Genomic DNA, 17023 nt, shown 5'->3' on the forward strand with positions numbered 1-17023 from the left:
AGGTGTGGCTGCCAGCTCAGGCAGATTCCACTGAAGCCCCAGGCTTGGCCCTGCCTGAGAGAGAGGCCTCACCCTCTATCCTTCTTGCAAGGGGGAGAAAAATGTATATAAATTCCATTTGAAAAATCCCTCTCCTCACTCTATCCCTCAGGGCTACAAATACAAGCTGACATGAGACTTGTCTTGGTCTGGGGCAGGCCTGCCCGTTCCAAAATATTCCTCTTGAGTCTAGCTGCCTCAAGCTGGCCCCTTTCTCCAACTATCTCAGGAATGCTTGCTTGTTAGATGCCCCTCTAAGCACCAGTAAACCACAAGACCGTGCCGTATGGCCTTCTCCCTGATTTTGTAACTCCGAGCGTATGTGCCTGTACCTACTCTTATGAGTGTCTCTACCAAGGGTTTCCAAGGATGCTGTCCATCAAGTGAGGACACCTGAGAACCTCCCCTTTTGTCTTGTCACTGCAGCTGGTGGGGACAATGAAGTGCATGATGTATCAACCACAGCTTCTCTTTACATGGTGTCCTTTAGCTTGGCACATTTGTGGTTTTCTCATTTGGATCAGACACAATCAGAATCTGAAATGCAATGTTTGAATTCCAAGCAAAACATACACACATTTTGGAGTTTTTCGTTTAATTTTATATGTGCGAATGTTTTGATTGCATGTATGCACGAGCACCACGTGGGTGCCCCGTACCAGCATGGTTCAGAAGTGGGCGTAAGATACCCTGGAACTAGAGTTATAGATGGTGGTGAACCACCTAGTAGGTGCTAGGAACTGGAGGCAAATCCACCGCAAACCCCACAAGAGAACTCCCCCCCCCACACACACACACTTTTAAAGGGGAGCTTTATGAAAAATTTGACATATCTTTGCCTGTTGAACTTGAAAGGTTTCTTGTAGCTGGTCCTCACTGTGCTGAGGGAAAGATAAGAGGACCCAGCCAGCCAACCAGTCCCGGAAATCAGCCCTGAGTCTAAGTGTCTGAGGAATGAATGCCACTTTTACTGGAGAGAGGAGGGAGTCAGAACAGCCTTGCTTAAGGGGGGGGGAGGGGTCTCCTGGAGAGGTAGAAGAAGGATCCAAAAGACGGGGGAGACATTCCACGCAGAACAGCAGGAACTAGCGAAGCGGGCAGGAAAGAGGGTTGGCTGGGTATAGGAGAGGTGGAAAAGATACTGGGATTGGGCACAGTGGGTGGAATAGAGACTCCCTGGGTTGGGATAGGGAGCCCGGATTCCGGTGACCACGAAAAGAGACCTGGCTTATCAGCTACTCTCTGTGTGACCCTAGGTAAACTGCTTAAACTTTCTGAGCCTTGGTTTCCTATTTATTACAGAGACGATGAAAGAACGCCGTCGGAGAGTGACTGGAATCCGATGGCCGAGTGAAATGCGAGTGGCGGCTGAGAGGAGTTGGACCTAGTGCCCAGTGGAGGGTGATTCATTTGGGTAGTGGGTCAAATCCACCAGATTTTCAACCCAGATTCATACTTCCTGTAAAGGCAGGCTCTAAAAGAGCTGGCGAAGGTGTTTGTAAACAATAAAAGTGCAATTCAAAGTTTGCCGCTGGGGGGTGAAATAGTAGGGGTTAGAAAAGAGGCTGGGCAGCTGCAAGTCGAAGCATCTGTTCGCCTGCCGCACCGTCAAAGCTGGGCGGATGTGGACTGCTTTGCAGTCCTCCCGCCATCTCCAAAACTCCAGAGAGACCCCCTCCCGCAGCCACCAGAGGGGCGTGCGAGGCATACCCCTGGAAGTCGTTCTTCGGTGCTTGTAGAGATGACGGGTGAGAACCGGGAGCGGACAGTGGTGGGGCGATCTTGGGCCGAATTGGTTAAGACACCCCCAACAGCCAAGACAGTAAGGCAGGGGGCAGGGAACGTAGCACAGCCGCCAGAACCCAGGGTGGCGAGGAGACAAGGCTGAGGCCAGCCCAGTGGCCAGCCGCAGCGCCGCCTCCCAGGAGGAAGGCGGGGGCCGGGCCGGGGAGCGGGAGGAGGCGGAGGGCGGCGCACTGAGAGGTTATTTGTGGTTCGCTTTGATCCCGAGGGGGAACCTGAAACTCTCACATTCCTGGCATAGCAGCCGCCTCCAGCGCGGGCTGACCCAGGGGCTGCTCACTGGGGCGCTAGCAGCCAGAACGTCGGCGCCACTGGCGAGTGCACACCTTCACTGCCGAACGTACCTAAGCCGAACCCGGTCTGCGCGCGCCGGCAGCCGCGGGCCGCAGCGGTAAGAAAGGAGTCCGGCTCTCCGGGCACTCGCGTGGCCAGCGGGGACGCTCCCCAGCGGCACCGCGACACCGCCGTCAGCCCGGTCTTTTCTGGAAACCGGAGCTGGGGTGGACTACCCTCTCGGGCAGCGGGAAGGGGAGGCGGTGGGCCCTTCCGAAGATCGATCCTAGGCGTCTATCCTAGCCCGGGGAGCCCTACGGTGTGCGCTTTTTTGAGCGGGGGAGAGGACACGGCTCTCCGACCCACTGGGGCTGGAGGAAGGACAGAGGATCGGTATTTGGGGGTGTGAGTCTTACGATTGGAGCAAGTGGAAAACGACTGTAGGCATATCTTGCCGAATGCAGGGTCCAGGTGGTTGCTTTGTTTAGACTGGGGATACAGGTGGCTTTTACCCTCAGCTAGCTCAAGAATTCCTCTTTGTCTTCCTTGGAAAATCCTCTCCGGAGCCACAAACTGGCTCTCACTTAGAAAGAATGCAGCCTGCTGTCCAGCCCGGTGACGTCAGCGCTGGAGTATTTGGAAAACAAAGAGGTCTGGGGAGAGAGGCGGACCCGCGATGCTTAAAGACCTCTCTCGCGGTTGCGGGTTATGCTTGCCGGGGAGCACTCCGGCAGCCATCGGCGCTAGTGGTCCGCCTCAGGTCGAGAGGGAGCCCAGGCCAAGGCCAGAAACGCGTGTTTGCTTAGGAAGGCTGTTTTCACAGTGCAGAGCGCCAGAGCAGCCCAGGTGCAACGCCCGGGTAAGGAAACTGGTTTTAGTAATGGCTCAACTCTAGGTATTTGAAAGATTGTGCATCTAGGGGATTAGATTGGGAGCCGTGTGCGACAAAAGGCTTCGGAAATGTTCCGTGCTCCGGGAGTCTGGCTCATAGTTGGCGCGCCTGGAATCTGTCTCGAAGGCTCTGCATTCCTTCTAGCCGCTCCCGGATCCTCCTTAGCGGGAGTCAGCCCAGTGATTAACTTAGGAAATGCCGTGAAGAAAAGCTGCGGGCGAGCAGACTCCTAGTCTTACACATTGTAGGATGCAGTGGGGGGAGGATTAGATGCTAGGAAGAGTGAATGGGTGCATAGGTGTTCACAGGACTCACTTCCTTCCCCCAGCTCTGCCAACATACCATTCCCAAACTGGGGCGGGGCACCTTGTGGCATAGAAAGGGGCCACATTTCCCCGCCCTCCCCTTCGCCTTCCCCCTCACCTCATTACCCCATCAGCTGGCTCAGGTGGTTGTTTCTAATGTCAACAGAGATGCAGAGGGACTGTCCCCTATGTGCCTAGGATACATACAAGTAGAGGCTTTTCTAAGTAACAGCTGGTTACTGCAAGCGCATCCCTCTGCCTCCTCACAAAACCATCGTCCTATTGTTACCTTTCTCTCTTTAGCCGCATTTGCCAATCCACACGCAGCTTCTCCTGCTGCTCACCTTGCAGAATGACTGCTAAGGTCATCTATGGCAAAGAGACTCGGATTCATTTTATAGGCAACCTTTGAAGAAGCTAAGCTCAGGGTTTCCCGGAAGAGAACCCCGTGGAGGGTGGTGGGCTATCTGTGGCTCAGGCATCTTCATTCTGAAGAGTCATGGAGGTCTTTTGCTTAGGGCTTCTTTCTATCAGGCTGTATTCATTCGTTACCATCTGCCAGTCAACTGGGATCTGGACTGCTAAGTGGCTGAATTTGATGGAGGCTTGTCCTAAAGTCATTCATGAGTCTGCTTGGTGTAGTGGTTGACTGCAGGGGACCTTGGTCCCTATTGGATAACCTGGTTTTCTGTTGTCTTTCTTTTTAAATATATAATTTATTTTGATTTTATGTGCATTGGTGTTTTGCCTGCATGTATGTCTCTGTAAGGGCATCAGATCTTGGAGTTATAATTGTGAGCTGCCATGTGGATGCTGGGAACTGAGCCCAGGTCCTCTGGAAGAGCAGTCAGTGCTCTCTTAACTGGTGAGCCATTTCTCCAGCCCTTCTGCTGTATTTGTGTCTTAGTTAAGTCTCCATAAATGTCATTACAATGATAAGCGTTTGCCAAGGATTTATAGCATACCAGGTGTTTGACTTCTCCAAGAGGCACACTGTATTTTTTTCCCAATTAGTGGAGATTAAGAATACACTGTTTTTTTTTTTTTAATGGACAAACTGAGGACTCAGTAACTGACACTTGCATCTGGGCAGGTGTAAAACCGCCTACCTACACTACCTCCTCTCTCAACCACAGTGTTATGGCAAGTGCCCCCTCCCTCCTATGTGCTGCCATTGATTGCTGTTATTTCTGACTCTTAGGCACTGTAGGACCAGGTGCCTGCTGGCCATTGTCTAGGCAAGAGTGTGCAAGCCAGAGAAGCATGAGGACACTGGAAGACTCCTCAGGGACAGTCCTGCACCGTCTCATCCAGGAGCAGCTGCGTTATGGCAATCTGACAGAGACCCGCACGCTACTGGCCATCCAGCAACAGGCCCTGAGGGGTGGGGCTGGAGCTGGGAGCACAGGGAGCCCCCAGGCCTCCCTGGAGATCGGACCACCTGAGGACACTCAGGTGCTACAGCAGGCCACCAGGCAGGAGCCCCAGGGCCAGGAGCATCAAGGTGGAGAGACCCACCTAGCAGAGAACAGGCTGTACCGGCTGTGCCCACAGCCCAGCAAGGGAGAAGAGCTGCCCACCTATGAGGAGGCCAAAGCGCACTCACAGTACTACGCAGCGCAGCAGGCCGCACCCCGGCCGCATCCTGGGGACCGAGATCCTAGAGGTGCGTCAGGAGGCAGCCGACGGCAGGATGAGGCTCTGCGGGAGCTGAGGCATGGTCATGTACGCTCCTTGAGTGAACGACTTCTGCAGTTGTCCCTGGAAAGAAATGGTGCTCGAGTCCCCAACCACATGAGCTCTTCACACAGCTTCCCTCAGCTGGCGCGCAACCAGCAGGGTGCCCAGCCCCGAGGACCCCCATCTGAGGGCCCAGAAACCCGCGGACCCCCACCTCAGTACCCACATGCTGTACTGGCTCATGAGACCGCAGCTGTCACTGATTCGAGATACCGCCCTCGAAGCAGCCCACACTTCCAGCATGCGGAAGTCAGGTAACTACCCCACCTTGGATTCTGGATTTCTTCTAGTCCAGTCTCCCGCGAGAACCCCAAGGTCATATACCTTGGATCCTAGCTGGCATGATCCCAACCCCACTGCACCCACACCAGCTCCTGGGGCTGTCTGCTCTTGAGAAGGGAGAGCTGGAGGTTAGAGGGACTTAGCTGACCTTTACTTAGTCCATGTTAGCTGCCAATCATGGTTGCACGTTTAGGTGAGGCAGCAGGGTACCAAGTTGACTGCCAGCCTGGGCGACATAGCTAGACTGCCTGAAACAAGAAACAACTGACATCATTGCTTTAACTCGAATATAGATAGCATTGTCTATAGCGTTCAAGTAACGAAGATTCCCAGGGGATGGGAATGGGGTTTAAAGGTGAGATTTTTTAGAAAGAACTAACAAAAGACAACGCCAAACTGTTCCCAAGTAGGCCAAAGGTGGGACTTCCTGAAGGTTTTTAAAGAAAAAAATGGACTTTTTTTGTTGTTGTCATTGGGAGGTGTTGTTAGAGAGGCTGAAAGAACTAGGTGGCCACCTCTGTCACAGCTGCCTTGTCTACCAGTTATTTACTTACTATACTATGTTTTCCCTTATACTTGTCACCTTGAGAATCCTGGGCCTAGGTGGGCCTTTTTTTTTTTTTTTTTTTTTTTTTTTTTGTGGAGACTCGGGATGTTGTTGGACTTGGCTTGACTGAGTGTGAAGTCTTGCAGGTGGGATATGACGGACTTTTAAGAGAGGCACATCACAATACCAGCCTTGAAGAATGGGTCACAAGAGCCAGGGTGGAAGCCGGAAGCCCAGTGAGTGCAAGCAGGAAGCCAGATCATTGCAGGAGTGCAGGTTCCTAGAAAAGAGTCTACCTTAGTCATCTTAGCTGGGTCTTCCTTTCTTTCTTTCTCCCTTTCTCTCTCTCTTTCTCTCTTAATTTCTCCCTTTCTATCTATCCTTCTTTATTTTTTAATTTTTTTGAGACAGGGTTTCCTTGTATAGCCCTGGCTGTCCCACAGTTTTCTGTGTAGACCAGGCTGGCCTCTAACAGTTTTGCCTGCCTCTGCCTCTCTCTGCTGGGATTAAAGGTGCGTGTGCCACAGCCCACCAAGGCCCTTCCCCTGTTCCACAGAACAGACACCATGCTGTACCCCCCTTGTGGGTGGGGTGAAGTAGGGTTCCAGGAAGCCCCACCAGGGGGACCCAAGGATTTGAACACCCTCTGGGTTCAAGGTCCAAGTCTGGCTCACTTCAGGGTTTTCATTCAGTCACTCATCTCCCACTGGCTGTTCTTCACTCTGGAGCCTCCACACCCCCAGACGCCCACCTTATCTGCCTCCTCAGGGCGGTTCAGGAAGGGGTTCTTCTTTCGGACCAGCCCTATTGAACCCTGCCAGGAAAAGATAATGTCCAGGCACGGAAGTGGACTGTTTGAGGAGAACACAAAGCAGGGCAGGGGGGACGAGGGAAATGGCAGAACCAGGAGCAGGGAAAGCAAGTGTGAAAGAAAAGGAGTCGCCATTCTTCTTGGAGCTAAGTCATTCTCCAAGAACGACAGTTGTGCCTGCCTGGTAGGGGGCCGGGGGGGGGGGGTGAGGAGAATGACAATTTTCTGAGGCCACCCAGAGTGTCGTCACACTTAGCAACAAGAGAGAGTCTAGTCAGTCCACTGACAACCCTCTAACCTGCTCTCCTTGGAGCTGACAGTAGGGAAAAGGCCTTTCCTGACCAGATGAGGAGTAAAAGAACAGGGGAGCCCTGGGGAGGGGGGAGGAGGTGTGAGATAGACCCAGAAACGAAATCTGACTTTGAGGAGTCTTCTAGGATTTAGAGAATTCTTAGTACAACTCAAGCAGCCCTGACACTCTGAGTCCCATGGCCTCGGGAAGGCTCTCTGAGTACCCTTGCCTCCTCTTTGTTCTTCTCTTGATGTAACACCTAAGGATGCCAGGGGCCAGCGGAGACCAGGACTAAACCCTGTGGGTGCCTGTTTCGTGGCCATTCTGTCAGGCCTCACTTTTGTGGTCAGAGACTCTTGTGACTTAGCAAAGGTGACATGACACTGGGCAGCCAAGGCGCTCATTGCTGAAGGCCTGACAGCTGGGACTGAAATCCCTGTTTGTCAGGCTGAGCTCAGGCTCAGTGCCTGCCTCCCTGCTCTAATCTCAGCAGGGGTCTGGGGAAAGAATTTCATAGCTGTGGGTGGCAGAGCAGGACCCTGAAACAAAGAGAAGAAAACTCATGTGAGCTGCTTTAACTGACTTGACCAGAGTTCAGCCTCAAGCCTGGAAAGCCGTGTGGATCCCATCCCAAAAGAACCTTGTGTCAATTGGAAAGATTAAGAGTGGATTTTAAAGTTACTTTATTTAAGATGTACATGCCTAGGATGCCCAGGGTTGCTTGGGCTGGTCCCTAAGCTACAGTGGGGCAGCTGTGAACAGAGCAAGCACCCCCATACCCCACCCCACACCGGTCTTGCCCTCTGACCCTTTTGTGTCTCAGGCAGGGACCATGTGGCCCTACCCACTGGTGGCTGCCTAACACTGGGGAGGCTCAGTCAGTCACTGGCAATAGTAATAGCCAGGGTGTGTGTGTGAGAGTCGGTCTCTGAGCTTTTCCTCTTCTTTTCCAGGATCCTCCAGGCCCAAGTACCACCAGTGTTCCTCCAGCAGCAGCAGTACCAGTACCTGCAGCAGCCCCAGGAGCACTCCCCACCCCTTCATCCAGCCGCCCTAGGCCATGGCCCCCCAAGTTCCTTCAGTCCACCTGCAGTGGAGGGGCCAGCAAGTTCCCAGACCACCGCGGGCAGTGCCCACCTGGCCCAGATGGAGAGTTTACTGAGGGAGAACGCCAAGCTGCAGAGGGACAATGAGAGATTGCAGAGAGAGTTGGAGAGCACCGTGGAGAAAGCCAGCCGCATAGAGAAGGTAGGGACTCCTAGAGCCTCGGGAGGCAGAGAAACAAGAAAACTGATCAGGCTGCTTCTCGCCCCAAATTCTGTCCTACATCCCCCCCAAACACCCCAAGCTCACTCCAGACAGCTAAGGAACAGCCGAGTGGTTTGCCGTGGTTGCGTGAGCAGTTGCTGGCCAGTGGTGGTTAGAAAGAACTCATTCACTAGCTCTCTGCACCCTCACACCCCCACCCTGTACAGCCCCTCCTGCGGACACCTCCCACAGAGAGCCCTTTGTGCGCCCACACAACAGCCAGTCTGTTCCAGGCCAGCCCTGGCCAGAGAGAAAGCCCCTCCTCTTAGGGAAAAGAAAAAGCAATGTGTTGGCATAGCAAGCCAGCTAGGAGCACGTGTAAGACCTGTGGCTTCCAAGTGGGAGGGGCAGCCACATGCTCTGGTCAGAGCTGGCGCCCCCCTTCCTTGGGGAAGCCTGGCCAGTTGTGTACTAAGGTTCAGGGTTTAAGCAATAGGCTCGGGCCTTCCAGTACTATCCATCTACAGTCTTCTAGATAGGTTGAACCAGTAGAATAAGCTCATTCCTGGTACTTTGCACTCAGACTATCAGACAGCACTAGGTGGAAATGAAATGCTTCTTACAAATATTGGCCATGGGGCAGGCTGGAGGTAGCTCCCTTGAAGAGCATCTAGCCCTAAGTCCAGGCAGCATCCAATCCCAGCAGTCTGCCCTACCTAGGAGGCAGCGGTCCTGTGATTATTTCATTATAGAGCCACTGGCCTCATTCACTCCCTAGTACCTTTCCAGTCATTCAGGAAGACAGTTCATTGTCTTGTCTTTTACAGCTGGAAAATGAAATTCAGCGGCTCTCTGAGGCCCACGAGAGCCTGATGAGGACCTCTTCCAAGCGGGAGGCCCTGGAGAAGACGATGAGGAACAAGATGGACAGTGAGATGAGGCGGTTGCAGGACTTCAACCGCGATCTTAGAGGTGAGAGCCAGGCTTGTGGGTTGGGGAGCAGGGAGGACATCTGAGGACTTTGGGGATCTGTTTTAGGGGGGAAATTCAGAGTCTCTGTTCTGTACTATAAGTCCCATGAGTCCACATCATTGGTTCCTGATCTGAGCTGGGACTTCTATAAGCCCATCCCCAGCTTGGAGGATGCAGGCTCACGGTTAGAACTTCAGAATAGCCCCCAGGCTGGCAACATCCCTTGATATTAAAACATCTCTTCTCTTTACTTGAAACAGAGAGATTGGAATCTGCAAACCGCCACCTGGCAAGCAAGACACAGGAAGCCCAGGCGGGCAGTCAGGACATGGTGGCCAAGCTGCTTGCTCAGAGTAAGTAGGGGACTTGCTAAGAAATCTACAGGCAATGAGACCACTGTGACCCCAGTCCATTCCCCTTGAGGTTTAACGCACTTCCTTTCAGAGTGGCACTGCAGGAACAGACTTGCTGAATGGCTGCTGTGTGGGAAAGAGGGGTTTCTGAAGATAAACAGGCACTAGGAACCAGTGACTGCCTGAGCCACACAGTAGTGACCCTCAGTGTAGCATTGATCCCTCCTGCAGGGAGGCCAGGACAGCCTGGCAGTAGTTAAATAGAGGACAATGAGGGGTCTTCTGAGTTTCCTAGGAATGCCAGGCAACAGCAGGGCTGGGAATACAAGAAGCTGGAGGTTAGACTAATCCATTCATTCCTTCATTAGCGGAATTGAGCTAACCACTGCGCCAGTGTTGGGCAGAGGGTGGGAACTCACCCAGAAAATGGCTGGGAGGTGAGATAAGCTTAAGGCAGGTGCAGGTTCCCACAGGTTCAAGGGGAAAAGTGTTCATGATTCTGGAGATGGGTGGTTAGGAAGCCCCTGGTGGCCCGGGGAAAGTCTGTGGGAACAGCAGAAGCAGGGCTGCAGGGAAGGAAAGAGGTATTAGACTCTGAGGGGGAATGGCAGGCTTGTAGGTAAGAAGGGAGGAAATTACTTTGTTAAGGGGTATCTAGAGAGGGGAGGACAGCTTTTGACTGGCAGTGCCCTCTTCTTGCTTCAAGGACTTTGGGCCTTCGAGAGCTTGCTAATCAGCCTTTGGCAGGAAATGGGCTCAGGTTGGGCAAGACTTGAGCTGTCCACTGCCTTTCAAAATGAGGAGAGGGTGGTTAAAGGTCTCTGGAACGTAGGTGAGGGGGGAGGAGGTGTGTCGCCTAGGGGTTGCCCTTGGGAGTCTGCAGAGGACCGACTGTGAGGGGAAGGGAGGTTGGGGGTGCTCTGGTAGGAAGGGCGCCTTCTCGGGCCCAGGCTTTGGCAAAGAAAGGAAGTCTTAGGGAGGGTTTCTGGAAGCCTGCAGAGGGGGAGAGGGGCAGGAGCAGCCGGGAGGCGTTTCCGCTCCCCGGGGAGCGAGCTAGCGCCAGGCTGTTCTTGGCTTCTTGCTGGAGCCATTAATCTCGCAGCCGCGGGTGACCTGGATGCCTGACATACCAGAGCCTCTGGGCTGTTCCGCTCCCGGCCGGTCCCCCTCCGTTCCCTCCCATTTGTGCCTGACAGTGGCGCCCTTCGGCCCCGGCGACGCCCAGCCTGGCTTTGGGAGGCGAGGGTGAACACAAAGGGTGGCTGGATCCTGAAATGGGGCGCCTGCTTAGCCATCCACTGCCTACCAAGGTACCTTAGACGTTGTACTTCTGGTCTCCAGGGAAATAGGCAGCCACTCTTAGTTGAGCAGTCTGAGACTCTCAAAGGGCTTTGAGGTGGGTTGTAGGCCTACAACATCACTTAGAGGAGTCTGTGTTCTGGCCTTGGCCCAGCCAGATGGAGAGGTTCTCTGAGCAGAGCTCCCCCAGGCAATTAGCAAAGTGATCGGAGATAGCTGGAATCTTGGATGCGAGTCTTTGGACTAGCATCACTGTCATTGTGCTGCAGGGTTGGAATTCTGTTGTGAACCTGCATGCCTACTTGTGGGTCCCCAGACCATGTAAAGACGGGGTACTGAACAGGAGAGGCTCCAGTCTGCAGATAGCTGGAGCTTCTCAGTCAGCCATTTGGCTCCTTTCTTCCTCTGTAAATCAAGAGCCACAAATCCTACCTGGGAGATTGAGTGGGATAAGATGTGAAAAGTGCCTGCCCCCTTCTTCCTGCTTCAACAATGACCTTGTTATAGCACCCTAATCTATAAAAGGTTGGCTCAGCTCCCACCTGACCAGTCTGTAGTCGTCAGAAAGCTTAAGGAAAACTGCGTATGTTTCGGTGATGGCCATGCCCGGCACAATTCAAGCAGTGTCCCAGCTGAGAGGCCATTTAGTTCACAGAGTCAGGCTCTGCCATTTATTCTTAAGTCAACCGGCCTCTCACTGAAATGCAACCCACCGCTCCCAGGAGTGTCAAGAGGGTGAGCGGCAGTTGTCGGTGCAGAGCCCAGTGGTGGGTGAGCGTGGCCACCATCACTCATCACTGATCTTCTTTGTCTCCCCCACAGGCTATGAGCAGCAGCAGGAGCAGGAGAAGCTGGAGCGGGAGATGGCACTGCTGCGCGGTGCCATCGAGGACCAGCGGCGACGAGCAGAACTGCTGGAGCAGGCTCTGGGCAATGCACAGAGCCGTGCTGCCCGGGCTGAAGAGGAGCTACGCAAGAAGCAGGCCTATGTGGAGAAAGTGGAGCGGCTGCAGCAGGCACTGGGACAGCTGCAGGCTGCCTGTGAGAAGCGGGAGCAGCTGGAGCTGCGTCTGCGCACGCGCCTGGAGCAGGAACTCAAAGCCCTTCGCGCACAGCAGGTGAGCCTAAGAATCCCTGTGTAGCTGGCAGAGCTGGGCAGAATCCAAGGGATCCCTGATCTCTGGTCCTGGGAAAGATGATTGCTCTCTGTCCCCCTTGGCTGCTTGGTCCCTCCTTCTCAGTCATCTTGTATAGCAACGGCTCTGCCGTGTGGTCTATGATCGGGTTTGGAGGACTTGATGAGTCTTACCTTGGCGGTAACAGAAGCTGGGACCTCGGTACCAGAAAGTAGTCGCTAAGAATGTTCATGCAGAAGACTAGACCTCTCTCACCCAGCTCCCCAAGACAGGAAGTCGATGTCTGAGCCCCGAGTCTATGCTTGCTATGTATTTGGACATAAATATTTCTTGTTGTTTACAAACCAGATAGAGTTCTGTGCCCACACCCAGCCTTAGCCTGCCGTAGAAGGAGGGGGACCAAAACTTATTTGTTCCAATGTGATTATCACTCATATTCCTAGTCATCTGTGCCCTTGTGCCCCTGGCTACCATAAGTTGGGAGAGAATGTGAGGACCTTTGTTATCCCCTGTACCTCTGGATGGAAGTCGGAAGGGGGAACGTGTGCTGCAATTGACTGAACAAGGTGTGCACGTGTTAAGGTCTCCGCATAAGCGAAAGGACCAAAGTGCCACACACCCTAGCCTTTACCCTTGACCGTGATGTTCCTTGCTCTACAGAGACAGGCAGGCACCCTCACTGGCGGTGGCGGCAGCAATGGTGGCTCTGCTGAGCTCAGTGCCCTGCGGCTGTCAGAACAACTTCGGGAGAAGGAAGAGCAGATCCTGGCTCTGGAGGCTGACATGACCAAATGGGAACAGAAGTATTTGGAGGAACGGGCCATGAGGCAGTTTGCCATGGACGCCGCTGCTACTGCGGCAGCACAGCGTGACTCTACTCTCATCAGGCACTCCCCCCAGCCCTCACCCAGCAGCAGTTTCAACGAGGGCCTGCTGGCAGGCAACCACAGGCACCAGGAGATGGAGAGCAGGTACCATAGGGGCAGGAGGCGGTGGGAGGGGCATCTGGGGGGAGTAGGGTGGTGGTAGCCAGTCTCTGCCCAGGCCTTTGTCCTTGGACTGGGACAAAGGGCCCTACCCTCGGCAGCTCAGTATGTTCGTCATTCCAGAAATTATAAACAGTTATTTCCCTCAGTGAATCCCTTCCATGCTCAGGCTGGGGGTGGGTTGGTACCATCCGAGGTCTGGCCATTATGGGTCCTCATGCCTGCTGCTAGCACTAGGGCCTGACTCTTGGCAATGAGGTGGGCTCAGAGAACATCCATTGCAGAGCATTAGTAACATTACACAGTCCCCTCCCAAGGGCAAGAGGTCAGTCCTACCTGCCTCAGAGGGACATGTGAGTTTCCTCCCAACTTCTGTGAGGTGGCTAGTATGCAGGGGCTGAGTCCGTGGGTCTGACAGTGTGGTCTCCCCACAGGTTGAAGGTGCTCCATGCCCAGATCCTAGAGAAGGATGCCGTGATCAAGGTCCTTCAGCAGCGCTCCAGGAAAGACCCTGGCAAGGCTACCCAGGGCACCCTGCGGCCTGCCAAATCTGTGCCATCCATCTTTGCGGCTGCGGTGGGGATTCAGGGCTGGCAAGGGCTCTCATCCAGCGATCAGCAAAATGATGCACCTGTTCGGCTGACAGTAGGTAAGGAGGAGGCTTGCAGTGGGGTGGAGAGGAACAGGAATGCTTGACAGTACAGTCCCAAACTCTTAGAATACATACCGAAACCAGGGTTTCCTGGCCCTTTTACTAGGGAACCTGGCTTAACCTTTGGCTCCCTTGACCCTGAAGCCTACAGGGGGCCTCCTAGTATAAAGTGGGTGCTGAGCTGAGCACGCCTTTAATCCCAGCACTCAGAAGGCAGAGGCAGGCGGATCTCTGAGTTCGAGGCCGGGCTGGACCAGACAGCCTCCAAAACAATACAGAGAAACCCTGTCTCGTAAAACCAAAAGAAAAAGAAAAAAGTGGGTGCTGGGCCTCCAGCTGCTTACAGATAGATGTAGGCAAGTCTCTACTGTTCCTAAGTAAATACTAAGAAGTCCTTATATTTCAGCTACAAAGAAGGGCTGCCAAGCATAGATGCCTAACTTGACCCCACTTATTCCCATTCCAAAAAGAGAGCCTTTCATTTTACTAGACATCTTGCAACTTAGGAGCAGCTCAGTGCACTGAGTTTGCTTGGGATAGTCTTCATTGGGGACATTGTCTCCTACATCAGGCTGTATCCGTCACCCTCCCTTCTTTCCTTCAGACCGTGTACCAGCAGAGGAGCCCCCAGCCACAGCTCCTCTCCCTACCCACACCAAACACGGGAGCAGAGATGGAAGTACCCAGACTGACGGCCCTGCAGATAGAACCTCTGCCTGCTTAGCCTCAGAACCCGAGAGCCTCCTGGGGTGTAGCAGCAGCCAAAGGACAGCCTCTCTGGGTAAGCACCCCCCCCCCAGCTTCCCCTGGCCTGTGTGTTAAATTGGGGCTGAGGACACAGTAAGTTTGAACACAGGTTTTCCCCAAACTCATCCACCATGGGAAGCCCCATGGAGGCATGAAATGGGAGGCAGACCTATAGTAGAGAAAGAATGTGCCTCCTCCGGAGTTTTCCTCACATATCCTGCCAGTCCAGATATCTGAGATAATGGAGCTTGGCACGTGATCCTGATGGAAGCTATTGGAAGAGCCCAGAAAAGAGGGGCTTGAGAGGAAGACTTTCCTCCTCCTCTGATCTCACACTCACCCTTGCATAGCTGCCTGTATGGGCCCCATGATCTCAGAAAACCACAGGCATGACAAGAATGCTACAGCCTCTTCTAACCCTGGGGCACCCCTCCACTGACCCCTCTAGCCAGTTCAGAGTCTAAACACAGGCATACTTCCTGAGCCATTTAGGCCCCAGCCGAGGGGAGGGAGCACAGCATTGTGCTTAGTTCACCAAGTTAAGAGGAATCTGAGGACTGGAGCAGCTTAGGGGAGGGAATCTGATGAAGAGAGATCTTGTCTCATTTAGATTGTGTTGAGAGCTGAAAAGAACAAGTGGATGTACTCACAGCGTAAACCTGTTGTCTTTCTCCAGACTCTGTGGCTGCAACCAGAGTCCAGGACCTGTCAGACATGGTGGAAATACTGATCTGAAGGAAAGAGGTGGTGCCTTGGGGACCCTGCCGCCTGGCCTGCCCCTGGCATTCCAGCGGTCTTCAGATGCTGCGCATCATTGACAGCATGGTGCATGAAGCTCGGAGAGGAACCCCACAGGGGACCTAGAAAAGTCTGCAGCCCCAGAAGACTGCTTGGCCCATATTCCTCCCCTGCCCATGAGGAGGGAAGAGCCAGATTGCCCCTGCTGCCCAAGGTCTGTTGCTGGAGCAGAAAGGAGCTGAGCCCCCTCCGTCCTGCCCGTTTGTATTCAGGCATGAAGGGAAAGGGGAGTGGATTCTGATTTCCAGTAGTGGCTGAGCACCGATCTGGTGGTCTGCTGGAAGAACCAGGCCAGCCATGGTGTTCGGCGGTTAAGCGTGGCCCCAGACAACCCCGTCTGCTCTTCACTTCCTCCCTGCCTTCTTCAGATCCCTAAGTCTTGGATTTCGATGGGGCTGTTGGGAGTGTGAGTCTCTTGGGAACCACCAGCATGCCTCTCACTTGGAGTAGGGTAGAGGCCATTTGAGAGGCCTGCAGAACAGTGTGTTTTGTATATAATTCCCCTTCCTTGGGAACAGAAGACTAAGCATGCTGGTTCAGATTCTCCAGGGCTGTGCTGCCTGCCCCTGCTGCCACGGTTCTCGAAACATCGGATGGGTCTACCAGATGTTCTTCCGCCTCCAGGACTTGGCTATGGAATTTGATACTGGTTGCCCTTCCTTTGTTTAAACCCGTGTGTTCAGTGCCCATGGGACTCTTGTCACCAGCCTTTCCGAATGGCTCCACACCTCCTGTCCCTGGGACATCCTGTCCGTTTGGTTATAAACTGAGCCAGATGCAATGAGCCGCCACATACGGACATCGGTCATGCCAGCACTAGGTTCTCTTTGAAGAAACTGGAGAGGTTGTTCTCGTAAGTGTGTTAGTTCCCACCGGCAGGGACTGGGAGAGGAAGCTATGCTGTTGAAAACGGATCAGTAAGCTTAAAAAGACAAAAGTCCTCACTGTGGTGCCCCGGCACCCACGAGGCTGGCTCCTCAAGTTTCTGGTGCCCCAGCCCTGAAGCGGGGCCAACTACTTGGAATTGGGTGAAGTACCCCGCACATGGCAGCCTAACAGCAGCAGTGACTTTGACTTTGGTCTTAAAGTAACCCTTAAAGTAACCCCCATTCAGCTAAAAGAAGCAATTGGTGGGTTTCAGAGCTTTTGTGTTTTCTCCTTGAATCTTTGGTTGTTTTGTTTGTTTTTCTTTCACTGTTTCAAGTTCTGTTTGTTGTTTCATTCCCATGGTTCTCTGAGTTTCCTTTTTAAACATTTGCATTTGCTGGGCAATTGCATATTTTTTTAATTCCCCTACCCCTGTGTAAAGCTAAAAAAAAATACATCTGGTTCATGTGCATTGTTTACAAAGATAAAAGTTAAAAAAAAAAGAGGGAAAAAAGGCAAAAAAAATTGTGAAAGGAAAAAAAACACAACTTAATATATTTTGGATTAATATTTGGTATTTCTTTTAAAGTATTTTTTTGTTGCTGTGAACATTTTCTGCCAAAGACCATGACGTGTGTCTGTGTGTTTAAGTTATCATGAATATTTAAAGTGTAAACATGGCTGTTTTGTTACGCCACCCTGTACCAGGATTGCTGTTGCATTCCACTGGGTATGACAGTATTTTAATAAAAAAACTTACAAGGAGAGATGTTTATCTGTTAATTCATTTATTTATTGGTTGAGACACTGTGTAGGTCTGAGACTAAGTTTGCATCAAACGAGAAATTCTGCCTTGGCCTCCCTACTGGTGGCTTTATGGGTGTGTGACCTCCAGCCAGCTACAAGACTGGTCATTTGCAAGGATGAGAAAAGGAAAGAAGATGAAGATTTCACAGGGTCACCCATGTCCGCTCTCTTCAA

General features: G+C 52.9%; 1 protein-coding gene across 4 annotated transcripts; it reads left to right on the forward strand.

The window, feature by feature from the left end:
- Positions 1–1094: 1094 nt before the first annotated feature.
- Positions 1095–16807, forward strand: Amotl2 (angiomotin like 2). Of its 4 annotated transcripts, none has more exons than XM_021228345.2 (11): positions 1095–1148; positions 1342–1787; positions 4514–5306; positions 7938–8232; positions 9060–9204; positions 9465–9557; positions 11679–11974; positions 12653–12963; positions 13413–13627; positions 14235–14411; positions 15054–16807. In XM_021228345.2, exons 2-11 carry the CDS (start codon positions 1781–1783, stop codon positions 15110–15112), a joined length of 2391 nt encoding a protein of 796 aa, XP_021084004.1. In that variant the 5' UTR covers positions 1095–1148; positions 1342–1780; the 3' UTR covers positions 15113–16807. The 4 variants fall into 4 exon arrangements, with proteins under 4 accessions (XP_021084004.1, XP_012970421.1, XP_005072084.1 ...); XM_013114967.3 differs by adding an exon at positions 2084–2233 and having other exon boundaries at positions 1120–1787; XM_005072027.4 differs by lacking the exons at positions 1095–1148; positions 1342–1787 and adding an exon at positions 2051–2233.
- Positions 16808–17023: the final 216 nt, after the last annotated feature.

Source organism: Mesocricetus auratus, unplaced genomic scaffold (genome assembly GCF_017639785.1).
Source record: "Mesocricetus auratus isolate SY011 unplaced genomic scaffold, BCM_Maur_2.0 Super-Scaffold_100691, whole genome shotgun sequence".
NCBI classification, from domain to species: Eukaryota; Metazoa; Chordata; class Mammalia; order Rodentia; family Cricetidae; genus Mesocricetus; species Mesocricetus auratus.

Bases quoted from the DNA above. Each gene is read 5' to 3' on its own strand.
- Amotl2 (XM_021228345.2), top strand. The intron at 11,975-12,652 runs GTGAGCCTAAGA...CTTGCTCTACAG, and splicing joins AAGCCCTTCGCGCACAGCAG to AGACAGGCAGGCACCCTCAC. The intron at 12,964-13,412 runs GTACCATAGGGG...GTCTCCCCACAG, and splicing joins CACCAGGAGATGGAGAGCAG to GTTGAAGGTGCTCCATGCCC.